The 24010-nt window shown below is 47.4% G+C and overlaps 1 protein-coding gene across 1 annotated transcript in view; it reads right to left on the bottom strand.

Annotated features, from left to right (window-relative positions):
* Window positions 1-5129: 5129 nt before the first annotated feature.
* HELZ2 (helicase with zinc finger 2) overlaps window positions 5130-24010 on the bottom strand; it is a 93221-nt gene continuing 74340 nt past the window's right edge. The window contains exons 17-20 of the mRNA XM_058174545.1: window positions 23130-23351; window positions 19606-19762; window positions 15830-15997; window positions 5130-12678 (exon numbers count right to left, since the gene is read on the bottom strand). Of these exons, the coding sequence (XP_058030528.1) occupies window positions 12554-12678; window positions 15830-15997; window positions 19606-19762; window positions 23130-23351 (672 nt within the window). The 3' untranslated portion in view covers window positions 5130-12553. The remainder of the gene's footprint in view (window positions 12679-15829; window positions 15998-19605; window positions 19763-23129; window positions 23352-24010) is intronic.

Below are 24010 nucleotides of genomic sequence, written 5' to 3'. Positions count from 1 at the left end.
AAAAAAAGCGCGGCGTCCAAGCGCGACGTCTTTCTTGAAGGGAATACAGATAGTCCTCAGTTAAGGACTATTTGCAGGGGTGGGCTTCAAAAATTTTAGCAAGAGGTTCTCCACCTGGTTGCTGGGTGGGCGTGGCCACAGTGGGCGTGGCCTAGCCAGCCTCCTGCACCACAGCGGGGGGAGTGTTTTTGCCCTCCCTGGGCTCCATTCTCGAGCCTCCGGGACAGCAAAAATGGCATACCCAGGCTCCAGAGGCCCTCTGGAAGCTGAAAACGGGCCCGTTTCCGGCCTTCCCGAACTTCCAGTAGGCCTGTTTTTTGCCCTCCCCGAGCCTCCACACGCGCCCTGCACTTACCTGCATCCAAAACGGGCCTTGTGGGGACTCCTGGGAGGGGAGGGGAGGGGTGGGCAGGACCAGCCAAGACTGGGATTTGGGGGTTCTCTGAACTGCACAGAATTGTAGCTAGAGGGTCTCCCGGAACCCCTGCGAACCCCCAGCAGCCCCACCCCTGACTATTTGTAACTATTTTTGTTGCTATGTGAGACTGGACAGCCACTTGTTTGGAAGGGTATAGGGCAGGCAGGAGTGTCAAACTCAAGGCTCAAACTCCAGATCCGGTCCGCGGGATGCTTAGCGCTGGTCCGCGGGACCACCCTGGAAACAGCGAAGGACCGGGCTGCAGTGCCTTTGCCAGCGAAAACACAGCTCGGGGGGACCGCACGCAGCCCAGCCGGTCCCCGTTTTCGGCCGCGACGGCCGCCTGCAATTCTCTGCCAGCGAAAATGGAGCTCTGTTTTCACTGGCAGAGGACTGCAGGAGGTCGTTGTGGGCGAAAACGGGGCACGGGGGGGGGGGGTGCTGTGTGTGTTGCCTCCCCCCGAGCTCTGTTTTCGCTGGCAGAGGGCTAGCAAAACAAATTAAAAACGAAACAAAAGGAGAAATGTAAAGAGGAAAGACGAAGAAAATGAAGGGAAGATGGAAGGAAGGAAAAATAAGGAAAGTGGGAAAGAGGAGAAGGAAGAAGAAAGAATGAAGAGGGAAGGGAAAAGGAAGGAAGGAAGGAAGGAAGGAAGGAAGGAAGGAAGGAAGGAAGGAAGGAAGGAAGGAAGGAAGGAAGGAAGGAAGGAAGGAAATAAATTATAATGAGAGTGAGTGTCTCAGGGAAGTCCTGCCCTAGCACTTGGCCACCACAGGTTCCCCCCACGAGTGATGTCGAGCCCCCCCTCCAGCCACACCACACCACACACCCCAGGTCAAACACAACCCCTGGTATAGGGTCTCCTGCTTAACCAGGGGGTTGGACTAGAAGACCTCCAAGGTCCCTTCCATCTCTATTCCCGATTGAGAACTGATGGTTAAGTGAGTTTTGTTCTGTTTTACAACCTTTCTTGCCACTCTTGTTAAGTGCGTCACCACAGCTGTTTACTTAATAACCCAGTTGTTAAGTGAATCTCTCTTCCCCATTGACTCTGCTGGTCAGAAGGTCGCAAAAGGGGATCACGTGACCCCGGGGGACCGTCATAAATACGAGTCAGTTGCCAAGCGTTTGAATTTTGATCCTGTGAACATGAGGAGGCTTCCTCAGTCATAAGTCAGATTTTTTTCCAGTGCTGTTGTAACTTAAGTCACTAAGTGAATGGTTGTAAGTTGACAACTTCCTGTATGTTCAGCTTCGGCCAATCGAATTATTACTTTATAGGTAACTGTTCTTTCCTCCTCCTTTCTCCACAACCACAACCCTGTGAGGTGGGTTGGGCTGAGTGACTGTGACTGGCCCAAAGTCACGTAGCTGGCTTTCATGCCTAAGAAAGGACTAGAACTCACAATCGCCTGGTCACTGGCCCAAAGTCAACCAGCCAACTTTCACGCCTAAAGTGGGACTAGAACTCATGATCTCCTAGTGATTGGCCCAAAATCACCCAGCTAGCTTTCATGCCTAAGTGTTGTGCCTCGTCCGCCCCCCTCTCCGCAGCCAGGCCCCTCCCATCTCCTGCTATCTCAGCCAGAGACTGATAATGAAGACGAATGGCCTGGCATGCCTCCAGCCCCCAGTCCTGGCACCATGCCCGGACAGACAGAGCAAATAAACCCCTCCCCCACAGCATGTGAACATGAGGAGCCTGAAGCCAGTCACGAGCTGGAATTGCCGGCAGCTGGAGGGTGGACAGATCCACGCTTCTGGAGAATGGAGAGGCGACGTCAGCAAAAGGAAGGGAGGGGCAGGCCTGGATAAGTGCTGAGTCATGGAGCCACACCCCATGGCCTATATAAAGGATCTGCTTTCTGGCATTCTTTGAGTCAGGCAAAGTCTAATTTGGATTGCTGAAGTCACATCCTGGTCTCCTGCCTGCCCTGAGAACTCTGACAGGACTTTGGCAAAGCTGCAGAGGCTTTGTGGCCACGCTTGATACAGACTTTCCAGACCCGACCGTCAGAGGAGGAGTGGGACACGACACCTAAGGCAGGATTAGAACTCACAGTGTCCTAATAATTGGTCCAAAACCACCTAGCTGGCTTTCACGTCTAAGGCAGGACTAGAACTCAGGAGTTTTCCTAGTAATTGACTCAGAATCACCCCGCTGAATTTCATGGGTAAAGTGGGATTAGAACTCAACATTTCCTGGTGTTCGGCCCAAAGCCACCCAGCCGGCCTTCATGCCTAAAGGTGGGACTAGAACTCAGCTGCTACCACCTGGCTGGAATTCATGTCTAAAGTGGAACTAGAACTTCTAGAATCATGGCAATTGGCCCAAAATCGCTCCGTTGGCTTTCATCCCTAAGGAGGGACTAGAATTCACCTTCTCCGGGTTTCTGGGCTGGCACCTTAACCACCATAGTGCAGAGGTCCAGCATCTTTGACCTTGAAGGACATAAGGGAACCGGGTATTGCAATTCTGTCAATCTTGCAAGGTAGTTAACACCCAGGAGTACTAGGTTTGCTTTATTGTTAAGGTTACGTTAACAGATTCTTACAAGTTTGAAAGTCCATCATTTCCCCCCCCCCTCACGTTTACATCCCAAGAAACTAGGGAGGGTGCCTTCTGAGATATTGGCAATGCCCTTTTTCTTTCTCTGGATTCAGTTGCCTCTTGTCCGATTGCCGCCTAGTCTGCGGCTCTTCCTCCTGCCTCCCAAGGCCATCCCCCCACTTGCCATTAAGTGGGGATTCTGCAGCCTTCGGAGGGACCTAGCTCTCCAGTTCTGCAGGCTGAATGGGTTGCAGTGTCTCGTGCAAGGTTGTTAAAGCAAATCCAACCTCCTCCATCGACTTGGCTTGTTCGGAAGCCAGCCGAGGTAGGTCACAAATCGTGAACACCCGATGCCGCGACACTCTTAAATACACGCTGGTGGCTAAGCGTCCAGATTCTGGTCCGAGAATGCCGGGACGGTTCAGAAGGACCACTTTGTTCCATGTCGTCGTAACTTCGAACGGTCGCTAAACGAATGATTCTAAGTTGATTACTTGCAATCCTGAGGCGCAAGTCAGGTTTACTGTACATCCTGAGCACTGAGGTACCTATCTCAAACCTGGGCTAGGGTCTCGTGCAAGAAATTAATTAAAACGGATCACCAGGCGAATGCATCTATGCCAGGGGTCTCCAACCTTGGCCACTTTAAGCCTGGAGGATTTCAACTCCCAGAATTCCCTAGCCAGCTTTAAGATTTCAACTCCCAGCTTTGCTGGCTGGGGAATTCTGGGAATTGAAGTCCTCCAGGCTTAAAGTGGCCAAGGTTGGAGATCCCTGATCTGTGCATTTGCTAAATACATTTAAAAGGCTGCCCAACTGCCAAAAAACTCTGGGTGCCTTAAGAAGGAAGAAGGAAAAAAGACAAAAGGTTTCATACATCCGATTAAAACTCAAAAACACGAACTGTTTTTGAGTTGAGGAATACCTATATATGTAGCTGAGGTTCAAACCATCTGCCGTAACTATACACAGTGGATTAAAATTGTAATTGCCATCCAGTTCCTGACCCTTGCTGATGTCCTGCTAAAATCTGTTTACGGTACCTTCAGTGTATCAAATTTGGGTAAAGGCAAACCTTGCAGTCCTGAGCTGTATATAGGCAGTCCTCAACTTACGGCCATTTGGCATTAATGATGGCTTAGAACAGGGGTCTCCAACCTTGGCAACTAAGACTTGTGGACTTCAACTCCCAGAATTCCTCAGCCAGCAAAGCCTTGCTGGCTGAGGAATTCTGGGAGTTGAAGTCCACAAGTCTTAAAGTTGCCAGGGTTGGAGACCCCTGCCTTAGAAAGCATGCTGTTGTGACTCGTCCTCCCTCCTCTCCTCAGCCGGGCCCCTCCCGTCTCCACCCAGGCCTGTTATCAGACTCGGAGTCTGTTAATGAAGATGAACGGCCTGTCATGCCTCCAGCCCCTGGCCTTGGTCCCATGCCCGGAGAGGATGTCAGGAGTGAACAGAGAAGCCCGATAAACTTCACTCCTACAGCGTGTGAGCAGGAAGCCAGCCACGTGCTGGAATTACTGACAACAGATCCTGCTGAAGAGATTTCAAAGTGGGAGGATCCTCGCTTCCGGAGATCTGAGAGGCGACACCAGCAGAAGGAAGGGAGGGGCAGGCCTGGATAAATGCTGAGTCATGGAGCCACACCACACAACCTATATAAAGGACCTGCTTTTGGCATTCCAACCTTGAGTCAAGCAAAGTCTTATCGAGTTTGCTGATACCGGACCCTATCGCTGAAGTCACAACTTGGACTCCTGCCTGCCCTGATAAACCTCGAAGGAACTTGGCAAGCTACTCGTTCGTCGGAGTGGGGGGGTGGGACACGACACATGCTTTATAGCTTATAAAGCAATTCCATCCGTTCCAAAAAGGCCTAAACCTCACCCCTTGCCCCAGTAGTCCCATCATCCCATTTTGGGCACTTATTTATGATTACATGGTCACAATTTACGACATTTTTGCTGGTTTCCTGAAACACCCATTCAAAGGAATAGATTCAGATTTACGACCATGGAATTCACTTAATCACTGTGTGGTTTTGACTTATTCTACATGATTCACTTAAGGACCAGTGTAAAGATGGATGTAAAATCGGGTCCAATCACATGGTGTGTCTCACACACACACACACTCAAACAAACGAACACTTAATGCGATCAGAGTTAGAAAGTGTTTTATTTGGTACAGTACAACCAGCGCGTCACAAGAGTTGATTAAAGAGGAATGTCGATGTTTCTAAAAACATCAGATATTTTTAGACCCTTACCATTAAAAAAATAATTTAAAGATATCAAATCGTTCCAAAAAGTTCAAGAGGAGGCAATTTACATGCAAATCACTGGGTTTTTTTTTTAAAAAACACACACAATTACAATACACCATAAAAATAGACTCCAGTAAACAAATATGATATAGAACTCACTAATTAAAGATAGCCTTTAAAAATCTTTCTTAAAACATACGAAAAAGACACAAACAACCTGGAAATGTTTCAGCCCATTTCAAACATGTTTTAGGATCAATCCAGCAGGACAGAACCAACAGATCACAGCAAACAAAAGTTCCAGTTCTTTGTAATGGCACTTAACCAGATTTTCCTATCAGAATGTACTTTTAAAAATCAACGCGATCATGCTAAAATAGTTCCAAAAGCATCTTTATTACATTTCTTGTTTTAAAGAGAAATATCAGCAAAATACAGTTAGCTAAGTCCCCCGACTTACGTCCTACCTGGAACAAGGGAATGCAACCTGGTTCTGACGGTAACTCTCTCTCTCACTCTCTCTCTCTCTCTCACACATACACACACACACACACACACACACACACAATGGTCATGTGACTGCATTTCAAGCGCTCACCAACATGGCGACATGCATGGCCATTGGTAGCGCCCCACGGTCACATGACCAGGTTTTGCGGAAAACCGGAGCTTATTTCTGGCTTTTGGCAAAACCGCTCCCTAGCGAACAATGGGTTCGCTTAACAACGCTGGTGTTTGCTTAATGACAGCTGCAAAAAAGTTCAAAAATCGGATCAGTCACCTGACTGACTAGACTTACAACCCTAATGGGCAGGCTCGGTTACGGTCGTTATGTCGAGGATTACTCTTGACTTTTTTGACCTGCCCATCTCTCACAAATGCCCCGAGAAGCATATTTGGTACTCCAAATACCGCATAGTGCAGGGGTCTCCAACCTTGGCAACTTTAAGACCTGTGGACTTCAACTCCCAGAATTCCTCAGCCAGCTTTGAAGTCCATAGGTCTTAAAGTTGCCAAGGTTGGAGACTCCTGGCATAGTGAATATTTTCTTTATAAAGAAATACAGATCTGATATGTTAGTACAGGGGATCTACAAATTAAAGAAAAGCATTCGTTGCAGGCCCTGCTCTCCAAGGTTAAATGGGATTCCTGAACTTTTCAACATACAACGTATATTTATGTATTGATTATGAAAATGTATATGGATGCCCAAATCATCCACACAGAGATGAATCCAGGCAGCTTACAGAAATAAAACATACCCTAGCCTTGGCCACAATGGAATCTACTTATTTCCTCTTTAAAATTCTTGAAATAGACTAGGGTTTCCTGCTAGAAGAGGGGGGTTGGACTAGAAGACCTCCAAGGTCCCTTCCAACTCTTGTGATTCGGAAATGTGTGGGAGTTGTGCGATACCATGTATGGGTTCCTTCCACACTCCCATTAAATTCAGGGGTACAACCTTGGAACGGTAAACTTTGCCAGGCACTGGAGGAGTTACAAGTAATTCTCATTTAGCGACTAGCTACTCAGTTGTTAAGCAAAGCGGTCGCTAAGTGAAACTGCGACAGTGCCGGCTGGGGAATGCTGGGAGTTCACACACACACACACACACACACACACACACACACACACGTTCTAGGAAAAGCTTCTTGTAACTCCGCCAGCCTCCAAGACTGATCCAAGGCGATATGGCCGAATGTCAGCCATATTTAACAAGGACCCTAATCAACTGGTGAGATATGGGGGAGATATTTGGCTGGTCCCCCAGGACTAAATTCTGGCGGGTTGCTCCAAAAATTGAGATGGGAATGTTCCAATATACCTATTTGAAAGGCTTCGCCGCTTCACCGTGCCTGCGACAGAATTTATAAGTAGTCCTCGAGTTACGACCATAATGGAGCCTTCCCATCTGATGACATTTTTGTGGTACTCTTAACGAACGTTAAGCAAACCCATGGTGCGATTTTGCTGAAAACCAGAAATAAGTGCTGGGGTTTTTTGGGCGAAATCGTCATAAAAAAGCAATCCCGTGAACCGCAGGACGCTGCAAATGGACGTAAACACGGTGCTGTCGCCAAGTGCCCTAAGCGCGGTCAGGTGACTGCAAGGTTGGGGACGACCGTCGGAACTTCAGATCCGGGTTGTAAATTCCCCTTCTTGGGGTTGGTTATGACTATGAAACGGTCAAATAAGCGACCGGTTGTAAACCGAGGATTACTTGCGTCCAGCACCTGCAGGATTAAAGCAGCAAAGCATTTACATCACCTAAGTCAGAGGAGAGAGAGAGAGAGAGAGAGAGAGAGAGAGAAAGAGAGAGAGGGAAGGAGGAAGAGGCCATTGCCAAAATCTGGGCGAGGCTGCCGAAGACCGGAGCTTTGAAGGCAACTAGAGGTGGCCGAGCGTCTAGGACAGGGGTCTCAAACTCGATTTTATTGAGGGCCGCATCAGGGTTGTGTTTGACCTGGGGGTGGGGGGTGGCCAGCTTGACGTCACTCGTGCCGGGAACGCCTGTAGAGGCACAAGCGCTCTGCCAGCAAAAACGGGCTCCTGAGCTCCATTTATGGCTGTGACGGCATCCTGCAACCCTCTGCCAGCAAAAACGGAGCCCAGGAAACCTGCAGGCGGACCTCCTGAACTCCGTTTTCGCTGGCAGAGGCACCGCGGGCCGGTCCTTCGCGGTTTCCAGGGCGGCCCCACGGGCCAGATCTAAGCACCTCAGGCTTTGGAGAAAGATGGAAGAGAGGTGATGTGGGTACCCAGGTAACCGAGAGAAGAGGGGGGGCAAAGACAGGCATAAGGAATTTAAAATGGAGAAAACTGCTTAATTGCCTGGGGCGAACAAAGGCATCTGTAAGCAGATAGACATGGGAATTCTAGTTTTGTTTAAGAAGTTTCCTTTTCTTTCTTTCTCTTTTTCTTTCTGGCTAAGAGAGTAGGCATGAGAATTAGTTTTTAGACAGAAGTGATTCTTCTTCTTTCTTGATTCAACGTTAGGAAAGTAGGTGAGGGAATTATAGTTTTTCTTTAGAAGTCTCTCTCTTGATGACTAACGGTTAAGGAAGTAGGTGTAGGAATTATAGTTCTTTAGAACAGGGGTTCCCCCAACCAGCGGGCCGCGAGGGGATCGCAACCGGGTCAGGTAAATGGCCACCGAGCGCACGCGCACGCACCCTCACTTGCGCAGGCAGTGGGAGAGCATGTGTACTCCATTTGTGTAAGGGGCAGGTGCGTCTGCACCCAGCTCGCCCAAAGGGAGCTGCATGCACACATGTGTAATTGCCAAACGGTCACATGGAACCCTCCCTTCTGCACCCCCACCCCCAAGTCCAAAAAGCCAGAAACGTTGGGGAATTCTCCTTTAGAGGTCAAGAAAGTAGGTGTGGGAATTATAGCAGGCATGGGAATTATAGTTTTTGTTTAGAAGTTCTTTGATGACTAATGCTAACAAAGTAGGCATGGGAATTACAGTTTTTTTTTCTTTAGAAGTGATCCATTCTCTCTCTCTCTCTCTCTCTCTCTCTCTCTCTCTCTCTCTCTCTCTCTCCTTCCCTACTCCCTCTTTCTTTCTCTCTTTCTTCAGTAGGCACACACAAGACATTCAGTAAAACAAAGATAGGAATGTTCATAGTTTGAAGACTGGCTCAATATACTTTGGCTGCGTCTTTAGACTAACCTGTGCTTACTTTATGAAAATATGGATTTTTCTCTCTCCAAAGCTGACTTGTATTTCAAAATTAAGCGGATCAGCGCAAGGGAGGGTACAAACTTTTAAAAGCATTCACATTTAACAGCACTGAGGTAGAAGAGAGGAGAAAGAGGACTGCCTCGGTCTCCCTTCATTGCTATCAAGATCCCTGATAATAAAGCCAAAAGAAAAAAAAAAGGGAGGGTGGGAAATATGCTACAACTTAAGTTTCTAGCGTGTCCAAAACTAAACAAGCTCTATGCAGAATTCTAAACTGTCCCCCCCCTCCCCGTAATTCCATATATTGCAATAAATTAGATGCAAAGGCAAGGAAAAAAAAGGAAGAGTATCAGTTGCAGAACTACAAAAAGATAACACAGCAACTGTCGCTACACACATTTGCACATTGTTAGTATTGTAAAAGGAGCCCAGCTGCCCTTATATATTACATTACTATAGAATATATCTGTATTAGAAGTAGCTCCGGGTTCAAACCCTGTCACCAGATTCAGCAAAATTGCTTTGCAATTGTCAGCTAAATCCAGGTTTGCATCTAGTTTCAAGCAGGCATTTGAAAGGTTTTTGAGATCTGGGGTCAGGTGGGAGGGGAACACTCATTTCTCTCCTTCCCCCCTCCCCACCCTTATAATACATTCAGTGTTTTATTTTTAAACATTGTTTTGTTTAGTTTTTTTTTTTTTTTTTAAAAGTGCAATGCATATTGGTCAGAGAGAAGTACCGTGGTATCCTCCATAGGTTTGGAACCAAAACCATAGATGCGGGTCAGTGGTGGGATTTCAAATCATTTAACAACCTGTCCTCTGCCCTAATGACCAGCTGGGTAGGCGTGGCTCGGTGGTCATGTGACCGTGTGGGAGTGCCCAACTCAACGTCACTCAGGTCGATGGGCATTTCGCCTTAGCTGTTACAATGTACTAAGGGTTAACCCAGAGGCAGTTTCTGTAAGCAGGGAAACAAAGATTAGGCTAGAAATACCACCAGAATGTTTCCTTCCTGCCTTCCTTACAGGATTAGCCCTGTAAAGTGGAAAAAAAAACAAAATAAGATTTCTTCCAACAACCGGTTCTCCGAACTGCTTAGAAAGTTAACAACCGGTTCTCCCGAATAGGTGCGAACTGGCTGAATCCCACCACTGATGCGGATAGAAACAAGGGCAGCAGCCGTATCATTTACACAAGGACAAATGATACTCCTGATATCCCTCGCGGTGTCTCTAAAGCAGCTCTGGTTGTGATGCCCACAACTCCTCGCCAACCTGAGTTGGGTGCCAATAAAGGAGAATATCAAGGTTGAAGTGAGTGCTCTCTTGAGCTTGGTGGTTTTCTTGCAGACATTTCATGACCCAACTAGTTAACATCATCAGTGTTCACAGGGAGCGGAGTGGAATGGAGACGAAAAAGGGGAGAAGGACCTTGGGGGTCCTTGGGTGCTCTCTGAGCTTGGTGGTTTTCTCGCAGACCTTTCATGATCCAAACTAGGTAGTGTTGTGCCTTGTCCTCCCTCCTCTCCTCAGCCGGGCCCCTCCCATCTCCTGCTATCCGATTCAGAGTCTGATAATGAAGAGGAACGGCCTGGCATGCCTCCAGCCCCCAGCCCTGGCACCATGCCCAGACAGAATGTCAGGAATGAACAAACAAACCTCACTCCTACAGCGTGTGAGCGTGAAGCCAGCCATGTGCTAGAATTGCCAGCAGCAGATCAGGAGGAAGGGAATTCACAGTGGATGGATCCCCGCTTCCGGAGAATTGAGAGGCGACGTCAGCAAAAGGAAGGGAGGGGCAGGCCTCGATAAGTGCTGAGTCATGGAGCCACACCCCATGGCCTATATAAAGGATCTGCTTTTTGGCATTCCTTGAATCAAGCAAAGTCTCATCTGGTTTGCTGAAGTCACACCTTGGATTCCTGCCTGCCTGAGAAATCTGACAGGACTTTGGCAAAGCTGCAGAGGCTTCGTAGCCACGCTTGATACAGACTTCCCAGACCCAGCCGTCGGAGGGGGAGGGGGACACGACAGGTAGCATCATCCGTACCAGAAGGAAGTGGGATTTGCTCTCGTTCCCTTCTAGCATTGATGACGTTACTTAGTCTGGTAGTAAAACGTCTGCAGAAAACAACCCAGCTCAGACAGCACCAAGGATCCCACAGTCCTCCTGCCCTTCTCCTCCTCCTCCTCCTCTCCACAAACGTCACTCTCTTCTAGCACTGATGATGTTATCTAGTTGGGTCATGAAACGTCTGTAGGAAAACCACAGAGAGCACCAAGGACCCCTCCTCCTCCTCCTCCTCCACTCCGCAAACCCCACTCCCTTGTAGCACTGATGACGTTACCTAGCCTGGTCGTGAAACATCTGCAAGAAAACAGCCAAGCTGAAAGAGCACCCAAGACCCCTGAATTTGGGGCAGTTCAGGTCCAAAACTTCTGGTTCAGGTCCAAAACTTATGATCGACCCTTTGCAATAAGCCACACTTTCCTTACAGCATTCAGATTAAAGCTTAGAAAAAAAAAAAAGGCTTGGCCCATTGTGCAAATCCTCGCTTTGCAACTGACTTGGATAAGCACTTTGTGTGAATGCATCCAGAGTTCATTGAGCTTCACTAGGCACTATTATATATAGGCTTATAGCAGCTTTCTAAGCAGGGGTTCATCGCCACCAGTGCTCATCAGACTGAGCTCGCCTAAGATAATTTGGTGGGGGTTTCCCCCCCCCCCCATTGCAGGCATCAAAACTTACTGAGATGGAAGTTCAGCACAAAACAGACGCCGTCGCACCAAGTTCCCCCCCCCCCCCGATCCTGTTCAAGGCCAGCCGAGGTGAGGATCTCATTTTGGCTAAAAAGGTAGAGAGAGAGAAAAAAACACAACGACCTGGAACAAGGACACCCCCGCCCCCTTTGTGGGCTCAGCCCAAAGGATTTGCTAGATCAAAGAGCACGAAGCTTAAGAAGGCACCCCCAGTTCTGTGGTTCTGAGTTTTCATTTGTTTTTGTTTTTAAAAAAGCACATTAAAAAATTAGCACGAAGAAACTATTTCAAGTAAAACGTAACCCGGCTAAAAAAAATAAAAATATTAAAATTTGTACAAAAGCGTTCCAGGCCGGAGGTCGAAGGGAATCCTTTGCATTGCGTTGGGTGGCTGAGTCAGCTTGTCATTTTATCAACTGGCAAGGGTGGGGGGTGTTATTGGCATAGCAAGGAAAGGCAGATGAGGGTTTTAATCTTCCTCCGAAAGATCTGGTGCCCTGCTCTTCGATGGCACAGTTTTCCTCCACCCACCCGCGTTGCAAATGCTCCTCGCAGGTTCGTGGTGGACCAGTCGCTGCGTTCTTCGACAGCATCTATTAAATTCCCCAGCTGAAGTTGCTTTTCTAAAAGACTTCTGCATGCTAAAGTGATGGCTTTTTTAAATTTTTCATCCCCGAGCAAGGCAGAATCTTCTCTGAGATCGGATCCTGAAAAAGTAAGTTGTGCGATAGCTTTCTTTTTTTTCTTTTTTTTCCTGGCAATGTCTCCTTAGCCACAAGGCTCCTGGTTTTGGCTCAGTGTTGGGAAATCCATCTCCACGCCCAGGAGGTTAAAAAGAAAGAAGGGATTTTCCTGTGGTACCTTCTTACAGGTGAAGACTAGTCCTCTTTCTAATTTTAATTGCATCGGCTGTGGTAACGCATCCACGGCTTCGGTAATGATTCAGAAGTTGCCGCCACAAAGAATTGCTCTCCAGAAGATGGCTGTTTCCTACAAGTAGGAGAAAAAAGGCAGGAAAAAGGGTTTTATTTGACCAAAATGGACCAAGATTTTGGGCCAATCGCCAGAAGAATTCTAGTCTCGCTGTAGGCACGAAAGCCATCTGAGTGACTTTGGGTCAATCACCAAAAACTAAGGAGAACTTTCCTGACAGTTAGAACAATTAATAAGTGGAACGACTTGCCTGCAGAAGTTGTGAATGCTCCAACACTGGAAATTTTTAAGAAAATGTTGGATAACAATCTGACTGAGATGGTGTAGGGTAAAAACTCACTTATTTATTCAAGCGGGACTGGACTGATTTTTTAGATTTTTTAAATTTTTAAATTTCAAATTTTAAATTTTTAAACCTTTTGTAATTTTATATGGGGTATTTTAGGCTGGTCAATTTGACGGTTTTAATTCGGCCACTATTGAATAGGTATTTTAAATTGATTTTTAACTTTGTATATTTACTGCTTTTTATCTTGGCTGTACACCGCCCTGAGTCCTTTGGGAGAAGGGCGGTATAAAAATTTAAATAAATAAATAAATAAATAAATAGGGTTTCCTGCCTGGGCAGAGGATTGGACTAGAAGGCCTCCAAGGTCCCTTCCAACTCTGTTGTTATTATTATTACCATTGAGACGATGAATTCTAGTCCCACCTTAGACACAAAAGCTGGCTGGGGTGACTTTGAGCCAATCACCAGGAGACGGTGAGTTCTAGTCTCGCTTTAGGCATGAAAGCCGGCTGGGTGACTTTGGGCCAGTCACCAGGAGACGGTGAGTTCTAGTCCCACCTCAGATGTGAAAGCCAGCTGAACAAAAACGTTAAGAAAATAAGAGGTGGAAAGTTGCATTCATCAATTGTACGATACAAATGGAACAAGGTGAAGAAAATGTTAATAACTAAAATATAGGAGGGGAGGTTTGAGAAATATGCATAATAAATGAGAAAATCGGGGTTGTCTGGACACCAGAAATATTGAAAATAAATACAGCAATGGAGAGAGATAAGAAGAAGGCGAGAGATGGAAGGGGAGAAGGAGGGCGAGAGAAAGAAGAAAGGGAAGAGGAGAGGAGGAAAGGGACGGGAAATAAGAGTAGGAGAGAAGGCTAGATAGGGAGGAAGTAGGGTGGAGAGGAAGAAAGGAAGGGGAAGTAGAGAAGGAGTAGGAGAGGAGAGAAGAAAGTAGGTAGGAAGAAAGGAGGGAGGGAAAGAAGCGAGAGGAGAAGAAAAGAAAAGATGAAATGGAAGAAAGACAACCCCGAATATATTTGAATATATTAGGATAAAAATTGAACTACCGTATATACTCGAATATAAGCCGATCCGAGTATAAGCCGAGGTCCCCAATTTTACCCCAAAAACTGGGGTAAACTGGGGACTCGAGTATAAGCCGAGGGTGGGAAATGAGGCACCTACCGGTTGGGGGAACCCTCCCTCCCTCAGCTGAGAAGGCTGGCGGCCCCCGCCCGCCTCTCACTGCACCGCAGGGCTTCCTTCCGGTAAAATGTGAAAAAAAAAAAGAAAAAAAACTCGAGTATAAGCCGTATATACTCGAGTATAAGCCGAGGGGCTTTAAAAAAAAAAACTGAGTATAAGTCAGATAGACCGAGTATAAGCCGAGGGGAAGTTTTTCAGCACAAAAAACGTGCTGAAAAACTCGGCTTATACTCGAGTATATACGGTAGTTAAAAATAAAAGACGTGAAAGCCAGCTGGTTGACTTTGAGCCAATCACCAGGAGACGGTGAGTTCTAGTCTCGCTTTAGGCATGAAAACTGGCTGGATGACTTTGAGCCAATCACCAGGAGACAGTGAGTTCTAATCTTGCTTTAGGCATGAAAGCCAGCTGGGTGACTTTGGGCCAATTACCAGGAGATTGTGAGTTCTAGCCCTGCCATAGGCATGAAAGCCGGCTGGGTGACTTTGGGCCAGTCCCTCTCTCTCTCTCTCTCTCTCAGACCAACCAACTTTACAGGACTGTTGTGGGGAAAAATAGGAGGAGAATATATTCACCACCTTGAATTTTTTATAAAAAAAAATCAAAAATAATAGAAGTCAGATATAAATAATAAAATAAATATAATAGAAATATAATAGAAAGTAAAATAAAAACAATAAAATGCAAAATAAATAAAGCAAAATAAAACAAAGAATAAAATAACAAAGCAAAACAAAACCGTGGAATAGTTCCAAATGAAATTGCACTCGGGATGATGTGATAACAGGTTTGTGGTCCCCGGAATGGCAGAATCAACCAGTTCAAGAAGGAACTTCAGGTAATCACGAGGCTACCTGTAAACCATCTTCTACCTTAATGTAATGGGCTGGTTGACTCAACGTGCTAGAGTGACAGTAGTCCTCCAAACCAGGGGTCTCCAACCTTGGTCCCTTTAAGACTTGTGGACTTCAACTCTCAGAGTCCCTCAGCCAGCAAAGCTGGCTGAGGAACTATGGGAGTTAAAGTCCAAAAGTCTTAAAGGAACCAAGGTTGGAGACCCCTGCTCCAAACTACTAAAGTTCAGCCCCCTTTGAGCCTGGGGGCCTAGGATACAGTGTGTTGTGTCTGTGCCCCCCGAGCTGGGCCCCCTGCCAGAAAGTGACTTGGAAAGTGAGGGGGAAGGGCCATCAGGACTTACCTCAGGAGCACCGGCTTCCCTGGCTCAGCTCCAGGAGCCAGAGGCAGGCCAGGTGGAGGAGATAACGAGGCCTCCGTCCCCTGACTCTTCTCACCCCCAGGCCACCCCTCCAGACCCAGCTGATGGCAATCAGGCCTGGCTGGACCCTAGGTTTTGTAGGCAGGAGAGGCGGGAACAACAGAAGCAGGGGTGGGGCAGGCCTAGGAAGTGCTGAGTCATGGAGCCACACCCCCACAGGATATAAAAGCAGCAAGGGCTGCTATACCTCTTCGTAGCAAGCAAATCAACTGCTTAGAGGGAGAATTAGAACTGAAATCCTGTTTGTTCCTGGTTTCCTGGCTGACTCATTGGCATCAAGGGAGATAATAGAGACACTTGGCAGACGCTCGCTAGTTTGCTGCCAGAGCTGATAGTTGCCGGCTAATTAAGTCATCGCTCGTGTCTCCCGGACTGCGGAGGGGGACAGATCACAGCGCAAATCAAGCCACTCTCCCTGCTGAGCAGGTTTTCGCTCACCTATAATACAGAGGCCTTCCTGTGCCCGAGTGAGACAGACGTTGATCTGATTGGCATCTGCTATGAAGCCGAGACGGTTATTTTGCCAGCTCTTTGTGGGCCTTTCATCAATCTCCTGCCGGTTACAGGAGCGGACCGTGGACACTATGACGTATTTCCATTCACTGCCTGGTTAAAAAAAAAAAAATGGGAACCAAGTTTTTATTTATTGATTGATGAACTAAACAGATTTATACAGTTGCCCAACTCATACCTGTTGTGGTCCGCCAGCAGCCTAAGAAGCCAGCAACGGAGTAGGACAGCGATGAGGCTGAGGTGAGGCCAGGGCCATTGGGGAATGAAGTGCGGACTCCAGAGGATGACAGTAGTGAGGCAGAGGAACAGGAGGAGCCTGTTCCTAAGGCACACATGAGAAGAGCTGCCAGAAGGCAAGAGCAGCTCAAGCTTGCCTCCCACCGACCCGTGCGCTCTCACAGAGAGGGACTCCTCAGGGTGCCGTCGGCCAAGCAATGTCGGCTGGCGGCCCCCAGGGGAAGGGCCTTCTCTGTGGGGGCTCCTACCCTCTGGAACGAACTTCCCCCGGGACTTCGTCAACTTCCTGACCTTCGGACCTTTCGCCACGAGCTGAAGATGTACCTATTTCTTCGAGCAGGACTAGCATAGAATTTTAGAATTTTAATATTTTATTATTGGGGTTGTAAATTTTAACTGGGTTTTATTGTTTTATATGTATTTTAAATTGGGCCATATTTGATAGGTTTTTTAATTACTGTTTTATTATATTTATTATTGTGGTTTTATTTGGCTGTGAACCGCCCTGAGTCCTTTGGGAGAAGGGTGGTATAAAAATTTAATTAAATAAATAAAATAAATAAATAAGCAAAGAGGATGACTCAGGAGTAGGGCCAAGAGATGATTGGCCCCACCCATAAGGCTTAAAAGACCAGCAACAGCATTTGAGCTTTGCAGGAAAACAACGTTGTAGCTGCGTCCTCTCTGCTTCGTGTTTTGGTGAATTCTGGACATTTATCAGGAAGGGCCTTTGGCAGTTTGCCTAATTGGACTAAGATTTGTGAGATAACTGAAGAATTTGTGTTTGGGAGGCCTTTGTTTTCCTTTTGAGTTGAACGACGCTGGGAATGAGGTAATTCCCAGCTGTTCGAATAAAGTTTGTTTTATCAAGGACTGAGTTTGTTGCTACCTACTTGGGTCTGGTCACAACAATTTCTAAGTAATAGAAACCTATCAAGAAGAGGAGCAATCTAGAATTAAGGAGAAATTTTTTTTGGCAGAACCATTCGTCCGTGGAATGGCTTCACTCCAGAAGTTATGAGTGCTCCAACACTGGATGTTTTGAAGAAAAGAGAGGACATCCATTTGACCAGGATGATACAGATAGTCCTTGACTTACAACAGTTCATTTAGTGACTGTTGAAAGTTACGACGGCACTGAAAAAAAGTGACTAGTGACTGTTTCTCGCACAACCATTACAGCATCCCAGGGTCATGTGATCAAAATTCAGATGCTTGGCGACTGACTCATATTTATGACGGTTGCAATGTCCCGGGGGTCATGTGATCATCTTTTGCAATCTTCTGAGGAGCAAAGTCAATGGGGAAGCCAAATTCACTTAACAATCATGATACAGGTAGTCCTTGATCTATAACAGTTTGTTTAGTGACCATTCGAAGTTACAAAAGGCATTGAAAAAAGTAACTGACAGCCATTTTCCACACTTACACACTTCCACACTTACGACGTGCAGCATCCCCATAGTCAAGCGATTTACATTCGGATGCTTCACAACTGACTCATATTTATGACAGTTGCAGGGTCCTGGAGTCACGTGATCACCTTTTGCAAGCTTCTGACAAGCAAAGCCGGATTCACTTAACAACTGTGGTGATTCACTTAACAACTGTGGTGATTCACTTAACAAATGTGGCCAGAAAAAGTCATAAAACGGGGCAAAACTCACTTAACAAAGGTCTCACGTAGCAACAGAAATGTCGAGTTCAATTGTGGTTGTAAATTGAGGAATAACTGTACAGGATTTTCTGCTTGAGCAGGGGGTTGGACTAGAAGACCTCCAAGGTCTCTTCTAACTCTGTTGCTCTATTATTCTGATTCAGGACAGCTTACAACGGGGGTGTCAAACTCAATATGGGCCTCTGGTGGCGCAACAGGCTAATGCAGCCTGTTATTAACAGCAACTGCTTGCAATATTGCAGGTTCAAGTCCCACCAGGCCCAAGGTTGACTCAGCCTTCCATCCTTTATAAGGTAGGTAAAATGAGGACCCAGATTGTTGGGGGCAATAAGTTGACTTTGTATAATATACAAATGGATGAAGACTATTGCTTGACATAGTGTAAGCCGCCCTGAGTCTTCGGAGAAGGGCGGGATATAAATGCAAAAAAAAAAAAAAAATAATTTCACTGAGGGCTGCATCAGGGCTGTGGTTGACCTGGGGGTGGGGGGCGTGGCCAACTGGGTGGGCGTGGCCAGCTTGATGCCATTTTCCAAACTGCTGGTATGTTTCCTCTTTGCATTGGGTAGATTGGGCTTAAGTGATGAGGGCCAGCCCCTTACATTTTCCAGGACGGCCCCGCGGGCTGTATCCAAGCACATTGCAAGCTGCATTTGCTTTGCTGGCTGAGGAATTCTGGGAGTTGAAGTCCACAAGTCTTCAAGTTGTCAAGGTTGGAGACCCCTGCACCATATCATACAGCTGTTGAGAACCCCCACCCACCCTGCAATTGATGGCAGCAACAACACAATCAAATCAACTACGGTGTTTGATGGTCTCCGTCTCCATTCAGGGTCCTCAGACCCACTGACAAAATTATGTTTTTAGGGTCTTTTGGAAAGGAGCGGGGTGGGGCCAATCATACCTGTTCTGTCTCCTTCCCCACTTCAGACCCACGAGCTGGCCTTCAGCCAGTGGATTCACTGCTCTTATCAGTCCTGGCAGAGAAATCGCAGCTGTCTGCCAAAGTTCAAACAAATGACTCACGTAGCAAGACTTTCAGCTCTTTTTGAAACGGATCAGCTAAACTTTGCTTCCCGTGGAGTGAGAGCAGTCCCAAAGCTCCTTATATATCCTGTGGGGTGGGGCTCCTGCCCCACCCTTCCTTTTCATGACACCGCCTCTCTAATCTTCTGAAGCGCGGGTCAAGCCAAGCTTGATTATTATTATCAGCTGGGTCTGAAGGCGTAGCCTGGGGAAGGGAGGAATCAGGGGATGACGGCCTCATTATGTCTTCCGACTGGTCTGGTTCTGGCTCCTGGAGCCGAGGCAAAGGAATCAGTGCTCCCGAAGTAAGCCTTACCGGCCCTTCCCCCTCACTCCCTGAGTCACTTTCGGGCACGGGGCCAGGTTTGGGGCTGGAGTCATACTAATACCTCATGGAGGAGTCAGCACCAAGAAGGCCCTGTTTTGTGGTCCCCCCGTATGACAATCCCTAATTGAGGGGACCCCTAACATGCCTGACTTCCTGTCCTGGTGGGCCGGCCAAATGTTATATGGGAGAGACCTACCAGGATGGGAAGACGGGGCATGTTAGGGTCCCATGGATTAGGGATTGTTTTGTTATGGACAAAACTCACTTGACTGTCTTGCTTAGCAACAGAAATTTGGAGCTCAGTTTGAACGTAAGTTGAGGACCACCTGTACTCTGAAAAAGAAGGGTAAAAGAGTTTTTTTCCAAGACGATCCCAGTCAATATTTTCGAACGGGGAACTGGATCCGGCTTAGCGGCATATCCCTTCCTTACCTTGGCTTTTCATGATGGTGCAAGCGGATATGCCTTGCACGCCATCCAGAGCGAGTTGCTTCTTGATCTCAACGACCTGGGCATTGTAACCGGTCAGGATGGCGATGTCTTCCGGCTTGGTGGTTCTATCCAGGGTCAGCTGCTTTGCAATTCTTACCTAGAAAAAAATCAAGAACGGTAGTTCGAGATGAAAGTCTTGCAGTCAACAGCTTCCTTTCCTTTGCCAGAGAACTGGGGGAGCTATTATTCCTTCCCAGTTTCTAGATCAGGGATCTTCAACCTTGGTCCCTTTAAGACTTGTGGACTTCAACTGCCAGAGTTCCTCAGCCAGCTTTGCTGGCTGAGGGACTCTGGGAGTTGAAGTCCACAAGTCTTAAAGGGACCAAGGTTGGAGACCTCTGTGCTAGATAACATGGACTAACAAGTCTCATCTTCGCCCAAGTAGCTGGTGAGCCAATCCAAATGTGGGCTGGCTCAAAACCTCACTCGTGTTATGTTTCATATTCCCCACCCACTCAGTTTAAAAGTTCAGGGTTCGAAAGATGCGAACGGGCGCCGGAACGGAAGCAAACCCAATCCCTTTCTAGCATTGATGATGTTACCTAGTTGGGTCATGAAATGTCTGCAAGACAATAACCAAGCTGCAGAGAGCACCAAGGAACTCCACAGTCCTCCTCCTCTTCCGCTCTACAAACCCCACTCCCTTCTAGCATTGATAACGTTACCTAGTTGGATCATGAAACGTCTGTAAAAAAATAACCAAGCTCAGACAGCGCCAAGGAGCTCATGATAATAAATACAATTCTTTTATTGAATAAGACATCAAACGTTTGGAAAGAGCAATAGGAGTGCGCTGAGAGTCCAGGTAAACTCAACCCCCCTTAATGAAAGAGTCTGCAGAGGCAACCTTTGAAGATGATTTTCCCTTGGAGAGAAATCTTCTTCTCGGCTATGATCTAGAACAGGGGTCTCCAACCTTGGCACCTGTTGTGACTCCAGCTCCCGAGCCTGTCCTCACGGAGGAAGATGACTCTGGCAGTGATGGGGAGGAGCTGACAAGGCCTCCCTCTTCAGGACCCTCCTTTCTGGCAACGCCTCAGGTTCCAGCTGAAGGCCAGGAGGAAGGCATGTCGGAGCACCCACTAATAGGGAGTGATGAAGATCAATCTTGGATTGATCCCAGGCAGCGTCGGAGGGAGGGGCATGCGCAGCAAAGGAAGAGGTGTGGAAGGGCCAGAGATTGCTGAATCACTGAGCCACGCCCCAAGGGGATAAAAGTGGGTGGGGTTGCTCTGCAGGCTCTGTGACGGACAAAAACTGCATATCGTGAGCTTCGGATGGGATATTTCTCGGACTTCAGGCTTAGATTTTGTGGATAATTTCTGACTACTCTTTGAACTCTTGGTTGCCCCAGCAACTTCCCGGTGTCTGGAAGCCGTATGGGTCTGGATGGGGAGAAACAGGCTCAAGCTCAATCCCTCCAAGACAGAGTGGCTGTGGATGCCGGCATCCCGGTACAGTCAGCTGAGTCCGCGGCTGACTGTTGGGGGCGAGTCATTGGCCCCGGTGGAAAGGGTGCGCAACTTGGGCGTTCTCCTGGATGAACGGCTGTCTTTTGAAGATCATTTGGCAGCCGTCTCCAGGAGAGCTTTTTACCAGGTTCGCCTGGTTCGCCAGTTGCACCCCTTTCTAGACCGTGATGCCCTCCGTGACGTCTCGTCTGGATTACTGCAATGCTCTCTACATGGGGCTCCCCTTGAGGGGCACCCGGAGGCTTCAGTTAGTCCAGAATAGGGCTGCGCGGGTGATAGAGGGAGCCCCTCGTGGCTCCCATGTGACACCTCTCCTGCGCAGACTGCACTGGCTACCTGTGGCCTTCCGGGTGCACTTCAAGGTTTTGGTAACTATCTTTAAAGCGCTCCATGGCATAGGGCCGGGCTACTTATGGGACCGCCTGCTGCTACCGAATACCTCTCACCGACCCGTGCGCTCTCACAGAGAGGGACTCCTCAGGGTGCCGTCAGCCAGGCAGTGCCGTCTAGCGACACTCAGGGGAAGGGCCTTCTCTGTGGGGGCACCCACCCTCTGGAACGAACTCCCCCCAGGACTTCGTCAACTTCCGGACCTCCGAACCATCCGTCGCGAGCTTAAAACACATTTATTCTTCTGCGCAGGACTGGACTAGATTTTAAATTTATATTGGTTTTAAATGGGTTTTATTGTGTACATTCTTATTTTTAACTATTGGGCTATGTTGAATAAGTTTTTTAATTTGATGTCTTATTCTGTATTTTATATGTATTTTTATCTGCCTGTGAACCTCCCTGAGTCCTTAGGGAGATAGGGCGGTATACAAATACGAACAATAAATAAATAAAATAAACGAACTAGAGATACGCTGACTCCTGTTTTTAGAGGTGATAAGAAACTTGGCAGGCATTTGGACAGTAGCTGCCAGAATTTTTATCTGCTAAAGAGACTCGGGTCAGCTTGTAAAAATAAATTACTGGTAGACGTCGTTTGCTCGTGTGTCATCCTCTGTGAGGTGGGGGGACAGAACAGCACCTTTAAGACTTGTGGACTTTAACTCCCAGAATTCTGGGAGTTGTAGTCCACAAGTCTTAAAGTTGCCATGGTTGGAGACCCCTGATCTAGGAAACTCGGAAGTCAGCAAAGATTGGACTGCAGCCTACAGAACTAATCCATAAGCCGGCCAGAGTCACCTAATAAGGGAAATGGACCGGCATAAAAAATTAACAATAAATAAATAAAACTTCTTCAGATAGTCTCCCACTTACAACTGTTCATTTAGTGACCATTCAAAATTATGACAATACTGGGGGGGGAAAAAAACGGGCATTCCCATTTTTCACGCTTACAACCCTTGTAGAATAAATGCCCATGGTCACGTAATCAAAATTTGGACACCTGGCAACTGGTTCATATTTACGACAGTTGTAGGATCTTGAGATCGTGTGATTCCCTTTTGTGACCTTCTGACGAAGTCAAGTCCATGGGGAACCGTTTTTACTCACTTAACAACTGCAGGGATTCCTTTAACAACTGTGGCAAGAAATGGGGCGAAATTTACTTAACAACTGTCTCACTTAGCCACAGAAATCTGGGGCTCGCTTGTGGCCGTAAGTCGAGGAATAACTGTAAAAAGGTAAAGGTTCCCCTCGCACATACGTGCTAGTCATTCCCGACTCTAGGGGGGCGGTGCTCATCTCCGTTTCAAAGCCGAAGAGCCAGCGCTGTCCGAAGACGTCTCTGGTCATGTGGCTGGCATGACTCAACGCCAAAGGCGCACGGAACGCAGTTCCCTTCCCACTAAAGGTGGTCCCTATTTTTTCTACTTGCTTTCGAAACTGCTAGGTTGGCAGAAGCTGGGAGAAGTAATGGGAACTCATCCCGTTACACGGCAGCACTAGGGATTCGAACCACTGAGCTGCCAATCTTTCGATCGACAAGCTCAACGTCCTAGCCCCTGAGCCACCGCGTCCCTGTACTTCAGGCTTACTCACCACCTGCTGCACTTCCTCCAGATTGGCCTTGGAGTTCTCGTTCCCCTCTTCCGTGGAGACCACGAGGGACCTCTCGCTTCCTTCAATGTGGCCGAAGAGGATGGGGGTGCACTCAAATTCGCTACGATAGTAGAGCGTGCTGCTTCCACGAATGATACTGGGACTGGTCTTCAGTTTATTGTCGTAAAAGGCCATGGATGGGAACTGGCAGATGTCCTTGTGCTGCAGAGTTAAAAGATGCTTATTTCACACAAGGAGCTTAGAGCTGCTGATGCTGTTCCGTTCGGTCATACAACTTCAGAATATTATTATTTTCAATTATGTATTTAATTATTTTTATACCCTGCCTTTGTTAAGTTTATAAACAACTCAAGGCAGCAAACACATACAAATAACCCTGTGAGGTGGGTTGGGCTGAGAGACAATGACTGGCCCAAAGTCACCCAGCTACATTTCACGCCTAAGGCAGGACTAGAACTCACCGTTTCCTAGTGATTGGCCTAAAGTCATGTACTTGGCTTTAGTGCCTAAGATGGGACTAGAACTCACTGTCTCCTGGTGATTGGCCTAAAGTCATGTACTTGGTTTCAGTGCCTAAGATGGGACTAGAACTCACTGTCTCCTGGTGATTGGCCCAAAGTCATGTACTTGGCTTTAGTGCCTAAGTTAAGACTAGAACTCACTTTCTCCTGGTGATTGGCCTAAAGTCATGTACTTGGTTTCAGTGCCTAAGATGGGACTAGAACTCACTGTCTCCTGGTGATTGGCCCAAAGTCACACAGTGGGCTTTAATGCCTAAGGCAAGACTAGAACTCACTGTCTCCTAGTGATTGACCTGAAGTCATGTACTTAGCTTTAGTGCCTAAGACAGGACTAGAACT

This window comes from Ahaetulla prasina, chromosome 3, assembly GCF_028640845.1.
Source record: "Ahaetulla prasina isolate Xishuangbanna chromosome 3, ASM2864084v1, whole genome shotgun sequence".
In the NCBI taxonomy this organism is placed as follows: Eukaryota; Metazoa; Chordata; class Lepidosauria; order Squamata; family Colubridae; genus Ahaetulla; species Ahaetulla prasina.
The sequence above is the reverse complement of the archived record's forward strand: the minus strand, read 5'-3'. Positions and strand labels throughout refer to the sequence as shown.